Source organism: Spea bombifrons, chromosome 7 (genome assembly GCF_027358695.1).
Source record: "Spea bombifrons isolate aSpeBom1 chromosome 7, aSpeBom1.2.pri, whole genome shotgun sequence".
NCBI lineage: Eukaryota > Metazoa > Chordata > Amphibia > Anura > Pelobatidae > Spea > Spea bombifrons.
In genome coordinates this window covers 22,873,347-22,897,750 of record NC_071093.1, presented here as the reverse complement: position 1 = coordinate 22,897,750, position 24,404 = coordinate 22,873,347, and the positions used below count along the sequence as shown (strand labels likewise).

At 38.4% G+C, this 24,404-nt stretch overlaps 1 protein-coding gene and 1 long non-coding RNA gene across 2 annotated transcripts in view; one reads left to right on the top strand and one right to left on the bottom strand.

Moving 5' to 3' along the window:
* The window catches only part of RHBDF1 (rhomboid 5 homolog 1), a 542,782-nt gene that overhangs the window by 308,332 nt on the left and 210,046 nt on the right, over positions 1–24,404 (top strand). Inside the window, exon 12 of the mRNA XM_053472100.1 lies at positions 14,307–14,410. Within this exon, the coding sequence (XP_053328075.1) occupies positions 14,307–14,410 (104 nt within the window). The remainder of the gene's footprint in view (positions 1–14,306; positions 14,411–24,404) is intronic.
* The window catches only part of LOC128502357 (uncharacterized), a 306,149-nt gene that overhangs the window by 149,818 nt on the left and 131,927 nt on the right, over positions 1–24,404 (bottom strand). The gene's annotated exons all lie outside the window — the stretch shown is intronic.

Here is a 24,404-nt window from a genome sequence, read left to right as displayed (position 1 = left end):
TACATCCCTAAGTTGAAATGTCCAAATTGGGCCCAATGGGCCATTTCCCCTCCCCGGTGTCATGTGATTTGTTAGTGTTACAAGGCCAATGGGGAGCAGGTGTGTTAAATTTGGTGTTATCGCTCTCACACTCTCTTATACTGGTCACTGAAAGTTCAACATGGCACCTCATGGCAAAGAACTCTGAGGATCTGAAAAAAAGAATTGTTACTCTACATAAAGATGGCCTAGGCTATAAGAAGATTGCCAAGACCCTGAAACTGAGCTTTAGACATTAATGGCTGTGTGTTGAGTTATTTTGAGAGGAGATACTCAGTGTTTCATGTGACAATAATGAAGAAATGACACTCTGCTACAATGTAAAATAGTGAGTGTACAGTCTGTATAACAGTGTAAAGATTTTATAAAATATTTACAAAAATTTTAGGGGTGAACTCACTTTTGTGAGATACTGTATGTGGTATATACTACATACAAGTGGGAGATTATTTTTTTTGTCTTATTTCTTGTAATAGACATCATAGCATGCAGCATCTGTCGAAAAGTGTGCCTGACATGAAAAAGTCCAATGCAAGATGGGAAAATGACAGCAAAGCAGAAATAAAATGTAATTTACATGTTTCAATCGCCAGCCAACCTGCAGTGGATATGTGGAACCACTGAAACTGACACAAGAGGCATAGATAAAGTGTGCAGGGTCCCGTATTGAGGCACAAGAGTTAAAAGAGGAAATTGAATCCTTAAAGTGCCTGCACCAGGGTGAAGTCTGTGATTTGAACTTGCAGCTGAAAGCAGTTACACAAACTAAATGCTGCAGAAAAGAAAGTGGGAATGCTACCTATGTCTTGCAATTGTGCTGCACAGGGGGACAAACAAGACTTTACAATAGCTAGAGAAAGTCTTTCACTGGTGGTTCTTCAACTTCAGGAGGAGAAACACAAAAACAGGAAGAGCTTGTCTACAACAAACAAAAGTATGATGATGCTATCAAACAGAGGGACTGTGAAATTAAGAGACTGACAGAGTTAAATGTTTGCTATGACAAACTGAGTCGTGGTGAATGTAACAATGGCATGGACTACCAAGCTCAGGAAGGTGGAAGCTATGCCCAGAGATGAGCTGAATCAGTATGTGATTGAGCAGTCAGAGTATGTTGGGAAACAAATCTGCAAGAACAAAAAGCTGACTGATGAGAGTATGCTAAAAGAACATGAATTAATACAGGTTAAAAACCAAGCAGCACAATTACAGGAGGAATTGCACCAAACTATTGGCCAGCTTGAAGGAGAAAATCTCACTTTGCAAAATGAAGTGGTTGCTTCTAGAGAAAAACATTGTGTTGACCTGTCAGCAAAACTTCAAGAGATGCAGGAACAAAAGCTGGTGGTTAAAAAACGTCTTGTGGAGGTGTCCCAGAAAGGTAAAGCAGACGCAGAGTATGTATTCGGGCTCCTTTCTGAGAATTGCAGTGTGAATTTAACACTTGTAGTTGAGCGTCTAGAAAAAGTAAAGCTAAGGGAGACTATAAAACAATTACAAGATGAAATCCAGACCTTGTCTAAAGCCAGTAAAGAGAATACTGAACTTCATAAGGCCAACGTAGAACTAAAAGACAAGTATTTCCAGGAAAAGGCGGAACTGGAATCGTGCAAGGATCAGCTACAGGACACAGAAGCTCAACTAAAGCAAGTGGAGGCAGCTATGCTTCTAAAAGAGGAGGACTTAGGATTGGCTATTCACAACAGAGATCAAGCTTTAAGGGAGAGTGATATGATCCAACGTAACCTGGAAGCAATACTGAGTAACACAGAACGTGACAAACAGGGGCGGGCTGGGCCAGGGGGGCAATTGCCCCCCAGGCCGCCCTAAATCCAGGCCAGTGGGCCGGACGGACGACCGGCAGACAGGCATTCAATGCGACTGCGGCCGCAAAGTTAAAAACTAAGCGGCCGCGACCAGGATTGAATGCGGCCGAATGCGGCCGTCATGCGTCATGCGTACCTGGCGGGGGGGGCGGGGTCCGCCCCCGGCTGCCGCTCATCTGAGGGCTGCCACCATGCCGGCACGCCTCCAGAAACGGTGAGCACGGCAACTGTGGCTGTGCGCCGGGACTTGATGTCAAATCCCGACGCACAACACTGAAGCCACGCCCACCGTCTTCCGCGCTCAGTGCACAGGACAGGAAGAAGAAGAAGAAGAAGAAGTAGAAGAAGAGGAAGAGGACAAGTGAGAGTGAAAGAAGGAGAGAGTGGATTAGTAATTGTGAGAGTGATGGGTGTTATGCTGAATGTAAGTGTGTGAGAGTGATGGGTGTTATGCTAAATGTAAGTGTGAGAGTGATGGGTGTTATGCTGAATGTAAGTGTGTGAGAGTGATGGGTGTTATGCTAAATGTAAGTGTGAGAGTGATGGGTGTTATGCTGAATGTAAGTGTGTGAGAGTGATGGGTGTTATGCTAAATGTAAGTGTGTGAGAGTGATGGGTGTTATGCTAAATGTAAGTGTGTGAGAGTGATGGGTGTTATGCTGAATGTAAGTGTGTGAGAGTGATGGGTGTTATGCTGAATGTTTGTGAATGAGGGTTTCAGATAGCATGGATGTGTAAGTGTTGGGGGATAGCTTGGCATAGGGAGTTCGTAATCACATTCCTTTCATGCCCAGATTCCAGCATGTAGTGGCTGCCTAGGCATGATAGGAGTGTGATTGCTGTTATAAATTATTTTTTGGTCCAACTTCGGTGTGTTAACACTTTTATTGGACAGAATAATTCAATGACAGTATTAATATATATATATATATTTATATATATAATTGCAAATAGCAATCACACTCCTATCATGCTAAGTCAGCCAGCACATGCTAGAACCTGGACATGATAGGATTGTGATTGTTGTTATATATATGTGTGTTAATATTATTGTTGATTTTTTTGTCTAATTTTGGTGTTACTTTTAATAAAGTATTTTAAAGTTTTTTTTTTTGTTTTTTTTTTTCAGTTTTGGCCAAGTGAATGCTGAATTTTTAGTTTCAGTCCGGAATTTTCATTTCGGTGCATCCCTACTATATACTATGCCAGTCACTAAAGTGGTAAGCCTACACCACATCAATGTTTGGCTTAGTATATAGTGATAGGGGTTGTCAGTGTCTGGCTCAATGTATAGGCACACATTGACGGTGGTACCGTGTAATCCCTAAGCATATAATGTAACAAATATGCTGTACCCCTGTCAATGTTTGCCTAACCATAGAAACTATGCAGTTTTAAAGTGTGTGTGTGTGGGGGGGTGCCACATACAGGGTCTGCCACAGGTGCCAAATACTCTAGGTACGCCCCTGCATCATGCGGCTGTCAGACCCAACGGCCATGCCTCAGCTCCTCTTCCCACGTCTTAAAAGTGGTGTGATGAAGAGCTGAGGCATGCGGTGCGTGCACGCCGGCCACTTTAATTTCATTAGGCGCTGGTGGAGTGACTGCCGCACGACGGCCGCTTTCAATGTCGCTCGCAGCCGCTTTGATGGTGCAATGGGCCAGTTGACTAGACTTGCCCCCCAGGCCTTAGGCTGCCAGCCCTCCCCTGGTGACAAACATTAATAAGGCAGCTTGCTGATATCCAGACCGAGAGAGACAAATTGGCAGATAGTCTGGAGAATGCCCTCATGTCCACTGAAAAGCTTCAACAAGTTGGACTTGAACTGCAGAAAGACAATATATCCCTTAGGCATCAACTGGAGATATCAACCTTCATGCTGAGAGAGGTGAAAACAACCCTGGAGGAACAAAGGGTTACTGCAGTAGAAAAACACAGACTACTACAACTCCAGTTAGATGAACTGGGTATACGGCTAGCTCAAGACAGTAAGGTCCATCCTTTACATGCATCTAGGGTAAAAGGACATAAAAATGGGCTTGGTATTAAAAGGAGTGATGGTGAACAAGCTACTGGGAAACAGCTGGAAGATGGTGTGCACTTGGCTGTATCGCGTAGACCATGCAGGGTAGAACTTTTGGATGAGCAAGCTACAATGGCGTTCATTTGTACAGAGAAGAGACGTGGCATGCCGGCTTTTCCAGGAGGCTAGAAGTCTGCAGGATCGGTCCAGGATTCCTACGGAGCCGGCATCAGGCACAAGTGCTGGACATTAAAAACCCCTGAAGCCTGATAATCAGAGAGACTGTTGGGGGAAGAAGAAGTTTCCTGCGCTACTAGGGCAAGGAGAGGCCCTGAACAAGAAGACCATCCCTGAGCCAAGTGAGGCAATAACTGCCTGGACATTTTGTGTGCTGTCTGGGGGAGGTTTTCCAGAGCCTGGCGTAGCTGGGTCTGGCTGGGAGGTTGAGTTAGTGGGTGATTAGGCTGGCCAGTCTGGACCAGCATAGTTTAGTTAGAGAGGGCTCCAATTGGGAGCTAGGTTTTCTATTTATGATTTGTTTTTTTGGGGTTTAAGCGGTTAAAATAAAGTGCTGTTTTGTTCGAAGCTGGTGTTCCCGACTCTTATTGCCCTAGAGGACTGTGCTTAGGACCCCTAAATGTGACATGTATGGCCCTCATGCTACAGGGTTTGTCACAGATGTCTTTGAGCTTTGTTCTTTTAGTGAGTATATAATGAGGATTTTTTGGTGTTGAGGGGTAGTTGAGGGGTAGTTGAGGGGTAGCAGGAGAAATGTGAAATTATTTTTCTGTGTTTTCTGACTTTATTCCAGCTAACCTCATGTGAAGCATATATCCCAAAATGTGCCTGGTGAAAGGTAGAACAAAAGCCTCACAATTCTATGTTCCTGTCAGATACTGGGTCCATACAGACGACTGTAATGACCCAGAGCGCCCAAACATGGAGTTATTGTGCAGTAGCAGAGTAGGACAGGGCCTGATGCAGAGCTACTGCACTCTCCCGGGTGGGCATCTGGGGATGTGCAGTCACAAACCAGCGCCCTGACATAGCAGCTGATGTTAACCAGAACTTGGAGATATCCTGCAGGCACCCTGGAGCAGGCATGAGACATAGCAGTAGAATCATGTGCAGGATGCTGCAGGCTGGGAGTATGGAAAGCTAAGCAGAGTAGAGGAGCCAGACAAGGTCTGACATGAACAGGACAGGACACCCCTCTACCGGGGATTCAGGACAGGACACCCCTCTACCGGGGATTCAGGACAGGACACCCCTCTATCAGGGATTCAGGACAGGACACCCCTCTATCGGGGATTCAGGACAGGACACCCCTCTATCGGGGATACAGGTTACATCACAGACTGACACACATAAATACAGGAACTAGCCTAAGACTATATGATAACTATTGGAGATTCCGTCACATCTTATGGCCATAGTATGCTTAGCCCACCACTATACTCCAATGACGGTGGGTCCTAACTCTAAATCCTGCCTACAGAGGTACTAAACAAACCAAACATTAAATCCAAACACACATCAAAAAGACATACCTGTAGACTGCAGACTGAGACAAACAGAACACATGGGTGGGGCACACCTTATAAAGGAAACAGAGCTAAAGCAAAGAGCAAGACTGGAATCCAGGAGGTTCAGGACAGAACATACGGAAATCCAGAAATGGACCACAGCAAGACAGGGAAACAAAAGACATGCAGCTCTGCAGCCTGGATGGAGCCTGACAGCTCCTGTTAAATTTGTGGTTACTGTGGGTCATCTAGAAAGATAAGTAGGATATTTTTGAAACTTTCAATGGGTGTTCTTTCTTGTTTTATGGGTAAATTTGAAAAATAGGACCTCTACTGTGTCTCAAGTGAGGGGTAAACTGAATGAGTTAGTGGCTAATCACAGTTGAATTAAGACATAAAACACCAAAACTAGTCCTGAAGGGGTTAAAAGGAGTTAAGAATCTTATACATTAACTTTTTAAATATTAACCCCTTCTATGTTGTGTTTTTTTTTTTTTTTTTTTTACAGTAGCACAGACATCTCACTGCCACTAGATGGGAGATCAGGCGATTTGTTAGACGTCTGTCTAGAACATCAGATGCCCCCCAACTGGCCGATCACACGCATTTGAATCCCCAATACAAGAACATAAAAACTTGCTTAGTGATAACAGTTTGATTAGTGCAGGGGAATCGCAGAGAAGAGAATGAGAAATAATATTCCCACCCCTACTCACAAGTTTTATTTACATATATTTATAGAAAAATTATTAAAAGTAATTAAAAAAAACTAAGCAAAAAAAATCACTGGCATAAGTAACATGTTCAATAGGTCCAAATAGGGACATCTTTCAATATTGTACTGCACAATAAAATGAGAAAAATAAATAATTTTAATTAAACAAAACCCCTAACATCCTATATCCCTAGCTCTAAATGTAAAAAGTATTACTCCTCATAAATTTTAATGGCCCCATACCCGTTAAACCATAACTATTAAGCCTTTAAGGACTGTTTTTTTTTTTCTTTTTGAACCCTTCATGGCCAAGGCTATATTAACATTTTTTTGTGGTGCTTGTGTTTAGATGTAATTTTCTTCTCTCTCATGTAGTGTACCCACACATTATATCTTTTTTTCCTCAGGTCAAGAAAGACTTACTTTAGATACCATTATTTTGATCATATCTGTTACTCACCTGCCACCTGTTCCATATCTGCTATCCTATGTTTCCATACATTATTTATGTATACCTGCAAATACAGGGTTTTTATGTCATATTCAGTTGATTAATACCTGCAATGCTGTTTCCATGTATTTATTTGATCTAAACCTGCGATGCTACGTTTCATATATTATTATTGTATACCTGCAAATACGGGATTTGTATGTCTGATTCTGTTCATTTGATATATACCTTCAGTGCTGAGATCACAAGTGAATTTCAATTGATCTGGGTTTGTGTGTTGATCTATACCTGCTATCAGCAGCAGGGACTAATATTTATATATATATATGGGCAGCAGGGGCTAGTAAATGGGTTTTAGATATTTGGGCAGGGGCGCAATTTCAGTGCTTGCCATAGGCGCTATTTTCAGTAGATACGCCTCTGGCCTGTACGCAGGTATTAAGTGGAGTGCCTCGGTCCTCTTCTTTTTAATTTATTTATAAATGATCTTCCAAGCTGCATTGAGAGCCATGTCACAGTTTTTGCTGATGACACAAAATTAGGCCGGGTAATTCAGACTAATCTTAATGTTTCTTCTTTGCAGGAAGATTTAGACAGAGTTGGGGACTGGGCGTGCAAGTGGCAGATGAGGTTCAATATAGAGAAATGCAAAGTTATGCATTATGGTAAAAATAATAAAAATGCAACTTATTCTTTAAATGGAATATTCCTGGGGGAAACTACCAATGAGAAGGATTTAGGAATAACGGTTGACAACAGACTTGACAACAGTGCGCTATGCCAGCAGGCAGCTGCGAGGGCCAATAAGGTTTTAGCATGCATAAAAAGAGGTATTGATTCACGAGAGGAGGATATTATCTTGCCTCTTTACAGGTCATTGGTAAGACCTCACCTTGAATATGCGGTACAGTTCTGGGCACCAGTCCTTAAAAAGGACATTATGGAATTAGAAAAAGTGATTTGGAGATACTAGTTATGAAGAGAGACAAAAAAAAAGTTAAATATATATATGCTAGAAAAACGGCGTCTCAGAGGGGATATGATAACATTATATAAATATATGCAGGGCCAATATAAAGAGCTCTTCAGTGACCTGTTCATTAACAGAAATATACAAAGAAGAAGAGGTCACCCTCTGAGACTGGAAGAGCGCAGGTTTCATAGACGACAAAGGAAGGGATTCTTTACAGTGAGGACAATAATGGTATGGAATTCACTTCCAAGGGAGATGGTGTTATCCAATACATTACATACCTTCAAAAGGGGCCTCGATATTTTCTTACAAAGGCATGACATACAGGGATATAAATAGAATAACATTAATATTTTAGAGCTTCTTGATCCAAGGAGAAATCAGATTGCCTCTTGGAGTCAAGAAGGATTTTTTTCCCCCTGATATCAGAATTCGAAGTAGCTTAATTAGGGGGTTTTTGCCTTCTTTTGGATCAAGAATAGGAAGGTTAGGTAGAAGAGTTGAACTTGATGGACTTAGGTCTTTTTTCAACCTTATGAACTATGTAACTATGTAAAAGCTAATGAAAAAACTGCTATGTAGATTTAATATTTGAAACCAACGAAATTTAGATGGGGCGCAGGTACATATAAAAGGGAGAAAATAATAATACAATATAGTGTAGATGATTTGTTCAATGTGCAACTTAAGTAATATAATGCACTCACAAATTAAAGAAGTGAATCCAACCCATCAATAGGACTGTATATAATCTTTAATGTTCTTCTTGAGAAAATCTAAAAAACAAACTTCAATGGTGCAGTATTCCAAAATCAAATGTAGAGAAATGGAAAAAAATGCACTCACAATTGTATATGCACTACAGGTGCATATATAGGCGTAGAAAGTCCACCAGAATGTGGGGTATATCGAACTCCAATTGAAAATCGACGCGTTTCACCCGTAGGCTTCTTCAGGAAAATCAATTGAAGAATATGTCCGTAAAAATTCAATATAAAATCAGCAGTCCGTAAGTGTTTTCGTCTTCTTCATCTGTTCTTTTATATCCACTTCCGCATATCGCCGTTTGTTGACCTTTCCCCTTTGATGTCATCACGTTTTTTCAATGTTGTCATCACGTTTGTTTGTCTTCTCATTCATTAATAAAGTTTATGTAAAGCAAAAACGGAAGACCATTTCGCCTGTATCCGGGGAGATCTTTGAACTCCATTTATCAGTCGCCAGTGGACTCGGTCTCGGAAAAATCATGGATATGTTAGAAACGGATTCAAAGAATATATTAAAAACGGACTAAAAGAATATAAAAGGAAGAAACGAAGGTCGAAATGGAAGATAAGCCGGAGAGAGAACGAAGAGCGAACGGAGAAAGAACAAGCGTGCCCGCCCTATATGTTAATTGTGTATGTATTGTATCGTGCGATTCAAGTGTATGCAAATCAAGACTGAAAATAATGTGACTGGTAGTATCTTTTGTCGAGAGAAATATATTATTTTAATTAAACCAAAAACGATATATTATTTCTGCTTCGTATTAAATAAAAACATATGTATTTATTCCGTAAGTGATTCTCATATGGGTGTGTTATATTAATTATTATAATATTATATATTATATTAAAATAGATATCATTACCTCCTTTAATAGTAGCTCCCATACTATTTTTTTAGAGTCATTATTTTAGAGTCACTATTATTATTTTTCAGTGCTATTTTGGCACTGTTTTTTATATACACCAATTCCACTTACATATACCAACAGGCAGTCAACAATTTCATCTTATCATATAACTGTACAATATAAGAGTGGATTAACTCCTTTTAGATGTTTTAAACCTTTTAAATTATTTAAGCTATCTTAGATATTGAATGAACATACACATACAGTTAATGCAAATTACTGATTTAATTAAGGGGCATTAGGAATATATATTTATTCATTTAGACACCGCACACATCCACACACACACACATTCACTTTACACGTAAAAATGAAAATCACTTGCTTATTATTTAATTATTTTAGAACGACGAATTCATTCATTTAAGGATATAATGGATATACATTCATTCATGAATACACTGCACACACAGACACGCATCACTTATCACTTGTTTATTAACGCATAAACATTTATCCATCCGTTCACTCACTACACATGCACCTGAGATAATGATAGATACACCACTGGTTAATTAATTTATTGTGGACACAGCTAAAATACATTCATTTAAAAATATGCACGTTACACAAAGGAATATAATATAACACACCCATATGAGAATCACTTACGGAATAAATACATATGTTTTTATTTAATACGAAGCAGAAATAATATATCGTTTTTGGTTTAATTAAAATAATATATTTCTCTCGACAAAAGATACTACCAGTCACATTATTTTCAGTCTTGATTTGCATACACTTGAATCGCACGATACAATACATACACAATTAACATATAGGGCGGGCACGCTTGTTCTTTCTCCGTTCGCTCTTCGTTCTCTCTCCGGCTTATCTTCCATTTCGACCTTCGTTTCTTCCTTTTATATTCTTTTAGTCCGTTTTTAATATATTCTTTGAATCCGTTTCTAACATATCCATGATTTTTCCGAGACCGAGTCCACTGGCGACTGATAAATGGAGTTCAAAGATCTCCCCGGATACAGGCGAAATGGTCTTCCGTTTTTGCTTTACATAAACTTTATTAATGAATGAGAAGACAAACAAACGTGATGACAACATTGAAAAAACGTGATGACATCAAAGGGGAAAGGTCAACAAACGGCGATATGCGGAAGTGGATATAAAAGAACAGATGAAGAAGACGAAAACACTTACGGACTGCTGATTTTATATTGAATTTTTACGGACATATTCTTCAAATGATTTTCCTGAAGAAGCCTACGGGTGAAACGCGTCGATTTTCAATTGGAGTTCGATATACCCCACATTCTGGTGGACTTTCTACGCCTATATATGCACCTGTAGTGCATATACAATTGTGAGTGCATTTTTTTCCATTTCTCTACATTTGATTTTGGAATACTGCACCATTGAAGTTTGTTTTTTAGATTTTCTCAAGAAGAACATTAAAGATTATATACAGTCCTATTGATGGGTTGGATTCACTTCTTTAATTTGTGAGTGCATTATATTACTTAAGTTGCACATTGAACAAATCATCTACACTATATTGTATTATTATTTTCTCCCTTTTATATGTACCTGCGCCCCATCTAAATTTTGTTGGTTTCATATTTTAACACTTGGAGGAGAGTGTTGTTTGGGTGCTGCGGTCCAAATCAGGGAAGTATCACTTTTTATTTTACTGTTCACCATAAGAGCACGTATTTTTGGTTTTATTTTTCACGGTGTTATTTATAGATTTAATATTTGTCCTGGGTTTAGAAATACCCAATATTTGTATAGTTTTTTTTTTTTGCAACTTCTAGAGCACATAAGTACAGCTAGCGTTTTGCTATTTCAAAACTGTTTTGTTTCAGGTCTTGTAATCCTGTCCCCATGTCCTATTTGAAACATCTTTGAAGTCGTCCAATTCAAGTATATTTTTTTAAACTAAACCCCCCTAGGCCCATCCAGTCTGGTCTTTCTGCCCTATGTCCTGTTTGGGACATCTTTGAAGCTGGCCATTTTAATTTAATAGTTTCAAAAAATATATTTTTAGAAACTAGATACCAAAAGTTGTATTTTAACAATTTCCATGCACAAATTCTACCACCAGCTTTTGCCAAACATTTTGTTAGTGATACCACCCATGCATAGTTTTGTTGACTTTGGGTTCCAAAAGGCCACATTTGGGTGGTATACATTTTTTCTTTTCATTTTGACACCTTGTCAGTCTGCTCCCATTTCCTATTTTGACATCGCTGAACCTGGCCAATTCAATTTACCCCATAAACCCATATATATTTTTTTAGCTAGACACCCCATGGGTATTTAAATGCTAGTATTTTAACTTATTCCATACTGGTCACAGTGTGTCCACATGAGGCCCCTGTTTTGCCCAATCGATGAGGATACGGAATGACAGCACAACAAACAGCAATTTGATAAAGCAAAACTTTAATACAGAACTCTTACTACAGCAGATAGAAAATAGTTATGTGTGTAAACTTACGTGTGTATATATGCATGTGTAAATGAGTTAAGCAATCAATCAATATCACAGCAATCAATGCTATAGTGTGAAATGTCAATATAGTAATACATCACCGAGCCAACTCCTCTAGCTAATCAACTCACAACTCAGCAGGGACTGGGAAACCCCTCAGAACAGTCTTTTCGAAGGGTCACTTGTCTCGCCCTGGGCTGTCCGTGCACGTTCTTGCAAACAGCGCAGACGAGGCTTTAAAGTTTGTGGTTGGGGCCTTGCGTTTTTATAGCCGTTGTGTGGACTAAACAGAGGTCCTTCGTCATTTTGTTCTTTTGTGTTTGGGTGTTTCCTTATCTACTCGGCACAGCGATCTGTACATGTAGACGTCTGATGCCTAAGTTACAAGTTATATAACTATACTTAACCCTGTCGTGACGGGGCCCAGGAGTCATATAATTAAAATCCATTACAGCCTGCATTAAACGTTGGTGTTGCTGAATGCATCAACATCAAAGCGTTACAGCAACACCGCTTAAGGGATCTAAGAACACTTTCTAAGCTTATTTAATGCCATGACATTCCAGATGAATACCAATTAGAAAAGGACAATAGAGAGAATAATTTGGCTAACCAGATATGGGAAAAATAATGAGATTGCAAATTATCTGCATGATGTGATATTTTTTTTCCAGCTTAGTCAAATTATGGGACTATGTTTAGGCTTGATTGAGAAGGCTCATCTGTCTCCCTCACCTCTTATCTTGAAAATATAGAACATCCAGGGCATCCAGTCTGCTACAGTAATGTACAGTAAAGGAAAAAAATATTTGATTCTCTGCTGGTTTTGTATGTTTGCCCACTGACAAAGAAATGATATGTCTATAGTTTTAATGGTAGGTTTATTTGAACAGTGACAGAATAGCAACAAAAATTATCAAAATAATGCATTTTAAATAAATTATAAATTGATTAGCATTTTCCTCAGTGAAATAAGTTTTTAACCCTTTTGCAAAACATCACTTAGTACTTGGTGGCAAAACCCTTGTTGGCAATCAAAGAGGTCAGACGTTTCTTGTAGTTGGCCACCAGGTTTGCACACATCTCAAGAGAGATTTTGTCCCACTCCTCTTTGCAGATCCTCTCCAAGTCATTAAGGTTTCGGGGCTGACGTTTGTCAACTCGAACCTTCAGCTCCCTTCACAGGTTTTCTATAGGATTAAGGTCTGGAGGCTGGCTAGGTCACTCCAGGACCTTAATGTGCTTCTTCTTGAGTCACTCCTTTGTTGTGTTGGCCGTGTGTTTTGGGTCATTGTCATGCTGGAATACCCATCCACAACCCATTTTCAGTGCCCTGGCTGAAGGAAGGAGGTTCTCACCCAATATTTGACGGTACATGAACCCCATCCATCGTTCCTTTGATGCCGGGAAGTTGTCCCGTCCCCTTAGCAGAAAAACACCCCCAAAGCATAATGTTTCCACCTCCATGTTTGATGGTGGGGATGGTGTTCTTGGGGTCATAGGCACCATTCCTCCTCCTCCAAACACGGTGAGTTGAGTTGATGCCAAATAGCTCAATTTTGGTCTCATCTGGCTACAACACTTTCACCCAGTTCTCCTCTGCATCATTCAGATGGTTATTGGCAAACTTCATACAGAACTGCACATATGCTTTCTTGAGCAGGGGGACCTTGCAGACTCTGCAGGTTTCATTTCAGTGCTTGACGGCATAGTGTGTTACCAATTGTTTTCTTGGTGACTATGGTCCCAGCTGCCTTGAGATCATTGACAAGATCCTCCCGTGTAGTTCTGGGCTGATTCCTCACTGTTTGCATGATCCTTGAAACTCCACAAGGTGAGATCTTGCATGGAGCAAGATCCAGACTGAGGGAGATTGACAGTTATTTTGTGTTTTTCCTCCATTTGTGCACCAGCTGTTTAGCTATGGTGTTGTAGCCCATTCCAGCCTTGTGTAGGTCTACAATCTTGTCCCTGACATCCTTGGACAGCACTTTGGTCTTGGCCATGGTGGGAGAGTTTGGAATCTGAATGATTGATTGCTTCTGTGGACAGGTGTCTTTTATACAGATAACAAACTGAGATTAGGAGCACTCCCTTTAAGAGAGTGCTCCTAATCTCAGTTTGTTACCTGTATAAAAGACACCTGGGAGCCAGACATCTTGCTGATTGATAGGGGATGAAATACTTATTTCAAATTTATTAAAATTATAGATTGATCATGTCTTTGTCAGTGGGCAAACCTACAAAATCAACAGTTTCTCAAAATCCAGCATTGGCCTACCCTGCTCTCCAGCTGATCCACCCCAGGGACCAATACACACATCTCCCGGGGGTTTACAATGTCGCATCAAGATATTTAAGAGGGGGTATGCTTTTGTTTAGTAACACTGTATTCGCATGCATTGTAATGATTATTACTGATAATTTTATACATTGAAGGTTATTGTTATATGTATTTGTTATATTTTTAAATAAAGAGTACATTTTAAAAAAAGAGAATTTGTAAGAATGTTGATAATTTTACATTGGAGGATTTTAGTGTATTTTGTTTACAACACAATACTTACTGCATTTACTTTAGAAATGTTTTGACAGAAAAAATCATTGTTTTCTTTTAAGACCACTCTTGCGGTGTGGGTGAAATGGCCATCTCATTCTAGTACACCAGTGCTGGCAAATAAAAGTGAAAGACATTATGGATCTGTCTGCCACCAGGATCCAAGGTATGGTTATCCGTTAATTATTATTATTATTATTGTGAAAACACTTTAGGCTTGTTACATATGGTTTACAGCTTTCTGTAGAGTTTGTATTTGTAAAATATATAATTATGTTTGGCATAATGAGAATGTCAAACTAGGTGACCAAATAGCTGTGTTTCAAGAAGTATTTATCATCCCCATTTTATAATACACTTCCAATAAGTTATACATTGATTTGCATTTTACCCAGTGAAATAAGAATTTCATCCCCTATGGCTCCTAGGTGTCTTTTATACAGGTAACGAGCTGAGATTAGGCGCACTCTCTTAAAGGGTTATTATTTAACGAATTATTAAAGTCATTTAAACGCTCTACAGATCCATTCCAAATAAAAAAGAGATCATTTATGTATCATTTATAAATTATTAGATTTCCCTCTGGACTTAAAAATGGATTAATAAATGTTTTCTCCCAAGCCGACATAAAAAGGTTTGTGTAGCTAGGGGCAAATTTAGTGCCCATTGCTGTGGCTCTTAACTGTAGATAAAATTGGTTATCGAACCAAAAATAGTTGTTAGTGAGTATCATTTGTATGCCTTTAGCAATAAAATCAATTAGATCTTCTTGGAATATATTCTCTTGTTTCAGTATATTGTAAACTGCTTCGCATCCTTTAGTGTGTTCTGTAATAGTATATAGACTACTCACATCGCATGTAACCAATATGTATTTTTCCATTTTATATTATTTAAAATACGTAATATATCCACTGTGTCTTTTAAATAAGATTGCTGTATGCTTGCTGTAGGTTGTAATAAAATGTCGATGTATTCTGAGAACCTAGATGTAACAGAATTTATCCCAGATACAATTGGTCTACCTGGAGGATTTTTTTCACCTTTTTGTATTTTTTTGGTAATAGGTAAAACAAAGTAATGTCCCATCCGCGTGTTAAAAGTCTTCCATTCATCTCCTTCTCAAATACCGATCAAATTATAGGTGCCTCGGAGATCCAATTTAGTAAAAATCGTAGAACTCCGAAGCCGATCGAATAATTCCGGAATGAGAGGCAACGGATATTTCTTTTTGATAGTAATCTGATTTAACCCTCGATAATCAATACACGGACTTAAGCCTCCATCTTTTTTGGATATAAAGAAGAATCCTGCTCCTGCCGGAGAAGTAGGTTTCCTAATGAACCCTTTTTTCAGGTTATCTTTAATATATTCTCCCAAAGCACGGGACCAAATAGGCTTGGTATGCCTAGGGAATGAATGCAGAGGTTACCGCAGAAATAGAATTTTTTTAAAAACTCACGTTGGAGAGTTATGAATCTCTGCAATTAGGTCCCCATGCCTGTATGCCCCCAGATTGCCATCCAATGGAGGGGTTGTGCTTACGGAGCCAGGGAAGACCCAAAATCACAACTAGAAGACAAAATAACATGGAACTTTATAGACTCCTGATGCAAAAGTCCAACAGAAAGTAAAAGCAGAGAAGTCTGTAGATTAATACAGGAGGGTTGAAGGGGTCTGCCATCAATTGCCGTAGTAACAATAGGAGGAGATATTCGAAGAAGCAGGATCCGATGCAGCTGGGCAAAGGAGCGATCAATGAAGGAGCCTGCAGCCCCAGAGTCAATCATGGCTTCAGTGGAGAGCTTAACTTCATTCCATTCCAAGGAAATAGGAATGAGCAAACAGCCTTTTTTATATTCTTTATTTGTCTTTTGTAAAAAATTGACATAATAAATACAAATAAAATAAAGATTTAACGAACAGTCAGTCTAAGGGAATTTTGTAATAGCTACTATGTTATAAAGGTTCAGAGTAAATAGATTCCCGATGCTCAGCAAACAAAATACCATGCAACAAACGAAACAATAAATAACATTAGCGAGATGGAGTTGAGGGGGGGGGGATACGAATAAAAAGATCTTGCTTATTTGAATATCAATTTATGAAGTAAGTCTATTCCTATTCAAAGGGAGTCCCTATCGTAGTCTGTCCTATTTTTTAAAGACATCTCTCCCAAATGTGAGGTTTTTTTAACCCCTTAAGGACCGGGCTCATTTTTCGTTTTCTACCCTGTGGGACCGAGGCTGTTTTGACACTTTTGTGGTGCTTGTGTTCAGGTGTAATTTTCTCCTCACCCATTTAGTATACCCACATAAGTTATATATTGTTTTTTTCAGGACAAGATGGGCTTTCTTCAGATACCATTATTTTGATCGTATCATCTTATTTACTATAAAAAAAAATAAAAAAAACATGGTGAAAAATTTAAAAAAAAGACATTTTATGACTTTTATTTGAAAAATCTTTTACTCACCTAAAAAAGCAAGTAAAAAAACTAGCTAAATAGATTCTACTACTTGTCCTGAGTTTAGAGATACCCAATGTTTTTATGTTTTTTTGCTGTTTTTTGTACGTTATAGGGCAATAAGTACAAGCAGCATTTTATGATTTCCAAATCTTTTTTAACAAATCTGGTCAGTCTGCCTACATCTCCTCTTTGGAACATCTTTGAAGCCGGTTAACTCAATTTAACCCATTCAAACCATATATTTTTGAAAACTAGACACCCCAGGGTATTCCAAATGCTGTTATTTTAACCCTTTCCATGCACCAATTATACAACTACACTTTGTCAAACTTTGTAATAGTAATTTTTTTCACACAAATTGTACTTTAGTTATAGATATACAGGTTCTGGTATATGTCACTGTCAAACAACCCCCCAATATGTATTCAGGAACATCTCCTGAGTGCAGTGATACCCGACATGCATGGGTTTGTCGGGTTGTTTCAGATTTAAAATGCCACATTTGGGAAGTGCGCTTTTTTTCTCCATTTTGGTCAGTCTGTACCTATGCCCTATCTGTGAGCTAGGCCACTCCAATTTACCCCATCAGCCATTTTTTTATATATTAGACACCCCTTGGGTATTTGAAGTGCTTTTATTTTAACTCTTTGAGATTTTTGAGAAATTTTAGCACTTGCTCAAAATAATAAACTTTATTTTTTTATTTTTTTTATTTTTTTAATACTTTTTTTATATTTTTTTTACACATTTTGCTGGTACTGGATGGTTCATCTAGTGACATCACTGCATAATTATTTTTAAATGTTAGCACATTTTTTTTTTTTTTCCATTTTTTTTTTTTATTTTTTTTTTTGAATATTTTACTAATCACATAGTGATTAGAAAGCTGGGCTCCATTGACTTGCATGGTTGAATGCAGTACCTGTATTCAACCAGCAAGTGGAGCCAGTTCTCTAGAGGGTCTGGAGACCATCTAGCAAACTTTTTCTTGTTTGTTTTTTTTTACAGAGCGGCGGCCATCTTACTTGATGGCGAAGATCACCGGCAGCTGCGGCTGTGACCGCTCTCCGGAGCGGTCACAGCCCACCTAAAGGTAAGTGTTTGGTGTCGCTGGATGCCTCCTGATCGAGGCATTCCAGCGACACCATTTAAGTTTAGGAGGCGATCGTTGATCGCCTCCTAAACGCTTTTAAAACGGGCGTCCGCCGCCATACAATGTATGGCGGCTGTTGACGCCCCGGGGAGGGGCCAGACATGGCCCCCGATGCCGATCTCGGCCTTGCTGAATGCCTCGACATCGAGGCATTGCAGCAAGGCCGTTTAAGCGAAGAAAGTGATCCTTGATCACTTTCTAAGCTTATTTAACTTTTTGACGGTTCAGGACCGTCAAAGGTCATTTAGTGACCTTCTTGTCATGACGCTCCTGAACCGGCAAAGGTCGCGAAGGGGTTAAAAGAATTATGTAAAAAATGAGATACTTCTTTTTCCATTGAGATTTGAAATTGCAGTTGGCTCTCTAGGTGGGACCAGTTGAAATCTCTATCCTGTTTCCATTCTTTAGCAATAAATCTCTTTGCTGCTAAACAGGTATGTATCGTTAAATTCAACTGAATTTGGGATGGGGGGCCAACCTATGTGTAATAACAGAGAATATGGAGAATTTGGAATAATAATATTGTCTTTTCTTTTTAAATATTCCAGGATCTCTAACCAAAATCTAACGACTTTCGGGCATAACCACCAAATATGTCCGATTGACCACATCTCCAACAAGTGTTAGGGCTGGCTGGGAACATCTTTGCGACCCGAGTTGGTACCAAATACCATCTGTTCATGATCTTAAACTGGGTCTCAAGTAAGGAAAGCAACTTCCTGAACCCATTTAGCCACGCATTTGGTGATATTGGGATATTTAGATCTTTTTCCCATCGTGCTATTATTGGCATAATATCTTTATCTCATTCTTTTGTTCTTACGTATTCTGTGCATTTTGAATAAAGCTTTATTAGATGGTTGGAGCTAAAAATTTGTGCCAGTTTCTGGAATTTAACTTCTTGTGTGCACAGAACTTGTTTATTTATACAATTTTTAACTCGGAGATAGTGAAAAATAGATGAGTTTACTAGTTTTTACTTATCTAGTAAACTAGGGAGAGAGATTATCTGGCCCTGCAAGATTATATCTGCAATAGTTTTCACGCCCGCTAACCTCCATTGCTCAAGCGAAATGTCTTCCATACTTGTTTCTAGGACATGTATATTTAATTCAATTTATCTTTAATACCCAGTTTTTTTTAATAGCCAGCCATTGTGTTATTATGCTCTCTAAAATCCTATTATTGTCCTGGATTTGGGTAGTTGTTGCTTTATCGTTTAAGGACCAGATTAATTTGTTTAAATTGTTGACGCCACATGCTTATACCATACTTCCTGCTTAGAGTATTCTTGAATGTTTTGACTGTATGGAAAAGAATGCTGGCTTCATAGTGCTGTTTTATCTGGGGGAAACTTACTCCTCCGTCTTTGGTTTGCGCTCCTAAGAATAAGCTAGCCTTAACCCCTTCAGTCGCAAAGGTTTTTGGTACCTCAAAGCCCGGTTCAGCGATGATTCTCTGTGAATAGTGTACCCATGTAAACTATATATTGTTTTTTCAAAGAGAGATAGAGCTTTCTTTTGATACCATAGTTGGATGATTAGCTGAAAATTTAGAATGAGAAATTTAGTAAAAACTAGCGAAAATTAGAAAAAAAAACTCTGAATCCTCACAAAATTAGGTAAAGTGATGGAAAATCCCCTCCAAGTTTATCAATTCAGGTGTCCTGATTTCAGAAATGCCTAATTTATATAGATTTTCCATACTTTCCCAGCTCCAGGAAGCATACTATAAGGTGTACATTTTTTGTATAATTTTTTATGGGTTTGGGGGTTCTGAACGGGGGCAGGAGGGTTATACTGGCTAGATGTTATGCTAGGGCAATGGGATGTAAGGTTTTTTTTTAAAAAATTTTATGATTATTATCTTTTTTATATATTTTTTTTTAAAAAAATTTATTTTATTTTTTATATATTATTTGTATTATTATTGTAATGATTTTTTTATAATTTTTTTAAATGAATTAACGTGTTTTTTTTCCCCTCGATTGCGCGATCGGGCAGTTTGAAATGTAACAGCTTTCCGGCTTTCATGCCAGGAGCTGTTACATCAGATCGGACAGCAGAAAGCCGGCGATGCCCGTATTTCATTTGTGTTCTTATATTATTAGAAAAGGTTATTGCAACCCCTCTTTTTTTTCTTTTCCATCAGCAATGCGTGGAAAAAATCTTCCACCCCATCTAATTTTGTCTTTAATTCTCCAGTGTGTTTCTTGGAAGAAAGCTACATCAATCTTTTCTTTGCGTAGATAGGCATACACTCTGTTTTTTTTTGTTGGTGAGTTTAGCCCCTAGGTATTGACTGAGATACCTTCATACCAATGTGGTTTAGATGTATCTAGTAGACTTGCGCATTCGTCTTCGCGCGAACATGAAAACGAGCACGAAGAGGCCGTTTTTTTGTTAGTTCCAAAGGAACGTAGAACAGAATACAGTGCCGGCAAACCGTAGGCGAAGACTCACGTCTTCGTTTTTGCCGCGCAACCGCCAAAATTTCAAACAGGAGTGAGCTGATCCTCGTCTCTCCAATCAGCTCACTCTTGTGATGTCACGCTAAGGGTCTCGTCCAATGCCTGTGCTGCTGTTTTTTGAATTCTGAAACCGCCTTTATAAGACCAGAGCTTGCCTGAGAGATCCATTCATTTTTCGCTGTGACTGCTTTGGCAACACTGCACTGCTGTACTGCATCCGAGCGTTACAGAGAGAGATATTTCTGTTCTGTGTGAGACTGGTAAGCCTCAGCCTGCCATTTCTCACAGTGTACTGTGTTCAGTTCTACTGAATTAATAATTTTATTAATTTAATCATTTTTTTATTTAATTTTTTTCAGTGCTTTTGTCTGTCATCAACTGTGTAGTGCTGTTGAGTTGACAGTGCACCCAGTGCCTCACTGGCACTGGGGTGCCCTTGCCCTGGGCTGGCACTAGTGCCTACTGCCTGTCCTGCTTAGATAAATTAAATAATAGAATTTATGAATAATTAAATAGAATATATTATTAATTATAATTGAATACATTATAAAATTATATATATATTTGTCAGTTATATATACTATAGTTAGTAATAGTATACTAGTGTAGAGTGTACTGTAGACATTCAAGACATCTACTAGTGTCTAATATAAAATCATTCAGTAATATCAATAATTCTATAATTCATTTTAGCTAGCTTAATAGTTAATTAGCTATAAATAAAATTAATAATTTTACTTTAATTACTACTAGCTTATAGTTCAGCTAATCTTATTAGTACTGGTGCTGCAGCTCTTTAGTTTGTGCTTTGTTAGCAAGAGACCAAGTAAATTTTTCTTAATTAATAATATTTAATTTTATTTCATTTGTTTTGCTCACCTCAGTCCATCAGTGAAGTGAACTTGTTGGGCTAGTGAGTGCAGCCGCATAAGTGCTGTGTTCTTTTTTGATCAGCAAGCAGTGACGTTAACTGTTTTGCAAAGATTTTCTCATTTATTTTACATTTTATTTTAATTTTATTAAAAGTACCCTTAGTGTTTTGCTCACCTCAGTCCATCAGTGAAGTGAACTTGTTGGGCTAGTGAGTGCAGCCGCATAAGTGCTGTGTGTTTTTGTTCAGCAAGCAGTGAAGCTAACTGTTTTGCTGTGACATTTTATTTTATTTCTAATTTCTTTTCAAGAAAGATTGACTGTGTGACGACAACAACTGTACTAAGCAAAGCTTCAAGCTACTAGCTGTAGTACTAAAATAATTCTAATCTTTAATCTTAATCTATAATATATTATATAACATAATATAATATAAATTCTAATTCATAATCTATAATATAAGTAATTTTAAATTCTAATTCATAATCTATATTCTTCTATCTATAATCCATAATATAAGTAATTCATGATATACCGTATTTGCTCGATTATAAGACGAGGTTTTTTCCAGAAAAAAACTTCTGAAAAACCGACCTCGTTTTATAATCGAGGTCGTCTTGTAATCAGACCTCAGATCATCCCCCACGATACCTCACAATTCCATCGGCAGCCGCCGCCGCCGCCGTATCAGCTGCAGCCACCGCCGCCGCTTCTGTATTTGCGGCAGCCGCCGCCGCTTCTGTATTCGCGGCAGCCACCGCCGCCGCTTCTGTATTCGCGGCAGCCGCCGACTCCGTATCCGCGGCAGCCGCCGACTCCGTATCCGTGGCAGCCGCCGACTCCGTATCCGTGGCAGCCGCCGCCTCTGTATCCACGGCAGCCGCCGCCTTCGCCTCCGTAATCCGCGGCAGCAGCCGCCGCCTCCGTATCCGCGGCTTCAGCATCCTCCGATGCGGCCGAATCGGAAGCTGTGACCATAACAGATGCGCGGGTCACGTGGGTCGCGCTGTTCTCACCTGACCCAGCTTCGTTTTTTACATTTTGTGCCTATGATTCTATGCAAATCAGTCCTACCTGACAGTCTGTGCTCCTGTTCACAATTTGTGAAGAGGAGCATAGACTGTCAGGTAGGAATGATTTGCATAGCTGGTTCAATTAGGGGCACAACCTAGTGAACTACATTTCCCATGATTCCCAGACCCCTTTAAGCGTGACTGAGGAGCATGGGACATGTTGATGGGACATGTTGATGGGACATCTATAGATCTGCTATTCCCACTGACAGGTGAGAAAGAAAAAAATAAACACTATACACATGCAATAAGAAACCACCACATTACTACCACCATTCCCCTGTGTCATAGTGTAAAAGTGCATATGAGTGAGTGTCAGATTTTAAAAGTGCATATGAGTGAGTGTCAGAATTTAAGTGTGTTTATGAGTGCCTGTCAGATTTTAAGTGTGTTTATGAGTGACTGATTTTAAGTGTGCTTATGAGTGAGTGGTAGATTCCCTGCATGGCCCATTTCATTCTATAATACACCGTATGTAAAATACAGTAATGCTGGTATTGCTTAAATCACTGGTACGTAATGTACGTTTATTTCCAATAAAAACAACAACACTTTACAGTTACACATACCATATACAGGAACAGAATAGCATGACTAGTGTCTTCTTGTTATTATGGTTTTAGAGTACTAAAAATAATAATAGTGATCAGGCGCTTAAATATAATTGAATAGTTAAACAATTGTTTATATATATGTATATATACGTAAATCAACACAGGTGAATCTGTAAAAGTGCAGCAAACACTATTAGGATAATCCCAAAAATACCTATCAAAGTAGACAAAATAGAAAAAAGTGTTGCGCCTAAAAATATAGTAAATGGTGATTTGTTAAATCAATACAAGTGTAATGTAATAAAGAGAAAAATTTGTAATAAACAAATACTTATATTGGTTTCCAGTTTTCTTTCGTCGTATCAATATTGCGTGTCAGTATATAGAGAAAGAAAAAAAACAGAAAATCATAGTGCTTTCCGCAAAATATGTGAAGATCAAAAAATAGCTTGATATGGTATTCCACTCATGTGAAAATGAGCAATGAGTTTGCTCTGACTTGTTGGGATATATATCGAGAAAATGCCGGCTTCGTTCCCGCCGAACAAATTACTTAGGAGATGCCCTCCTCGAAAGTTTGCATCGTCCACACAGCCGCAATCCAGATTTGGTCGATATACGAACAAAGAGGCAGGGAGGTGAAGAGTAAATATATAATTTAATATTTAAAAAATATAGCGTGCTTTTAAAAAAGCAGTCTATAGCGCGTCTAAATCTCAGCGTTCCTTTTCAGGATAAACGATTCGTAAATTTAGCGCGATGACGATAATCCAACACGCAAACGCGTTTCACCCAATAGGGCTTCTTCAGTGACGTGTTGGTTACTTCTCTCCTCCCTCCTTAAATACTCGATCTCGTGTGTGGCGTATTGATTGTCTCCTGCTACTTTGTATCCAGTTTCAATTAGTCCTCTATGACGTGTCAATTGGCTCTTGTTACATTGTATCAGATGTCAATTGGCTCTCTAAAGTATATCTTTTAACCCTTGTTGTCTTGCAGACAATAACAATGATACCTAGTGAGTTCATATACCCTAATATATATTTTAACAATCTTTTATAAATACATCCATGCACTAGCACAAAATTATATATATATAAAACTATACAAAATTAATTATTGTTACTATAATAAAATGTTCAAAAAAATTTATCAAAATGTATAAATATATAAATATTTACCAATTATAAAATACATCTTTGATTAAAAATCTCTCCATTTCATAGTTTATAATGTATGCCCCTAAAAATAAATATTAAGTATAAAATCAAAATGAGATTGAATACTATATATTTTAGTGCAAATGCATAGATAAAATTTTTATAAATTCATCATAAATATCCATACAGAATATAAGATTGCATATACAAATAGATAAAATGAAAATAAATATAAAACATACACTTATAAAAGAAATCACTTCCCTTCCACAATATATATCCATAGGTTTTAAATGTACTATGTAAATATAGTTATATATAAAAACTATAAAAAAACCTATAAAAAAGGGAAAAATAAAAAAAGGCATATTAAATAAAACATATTGAAAAGAACATATTAAATATCAACA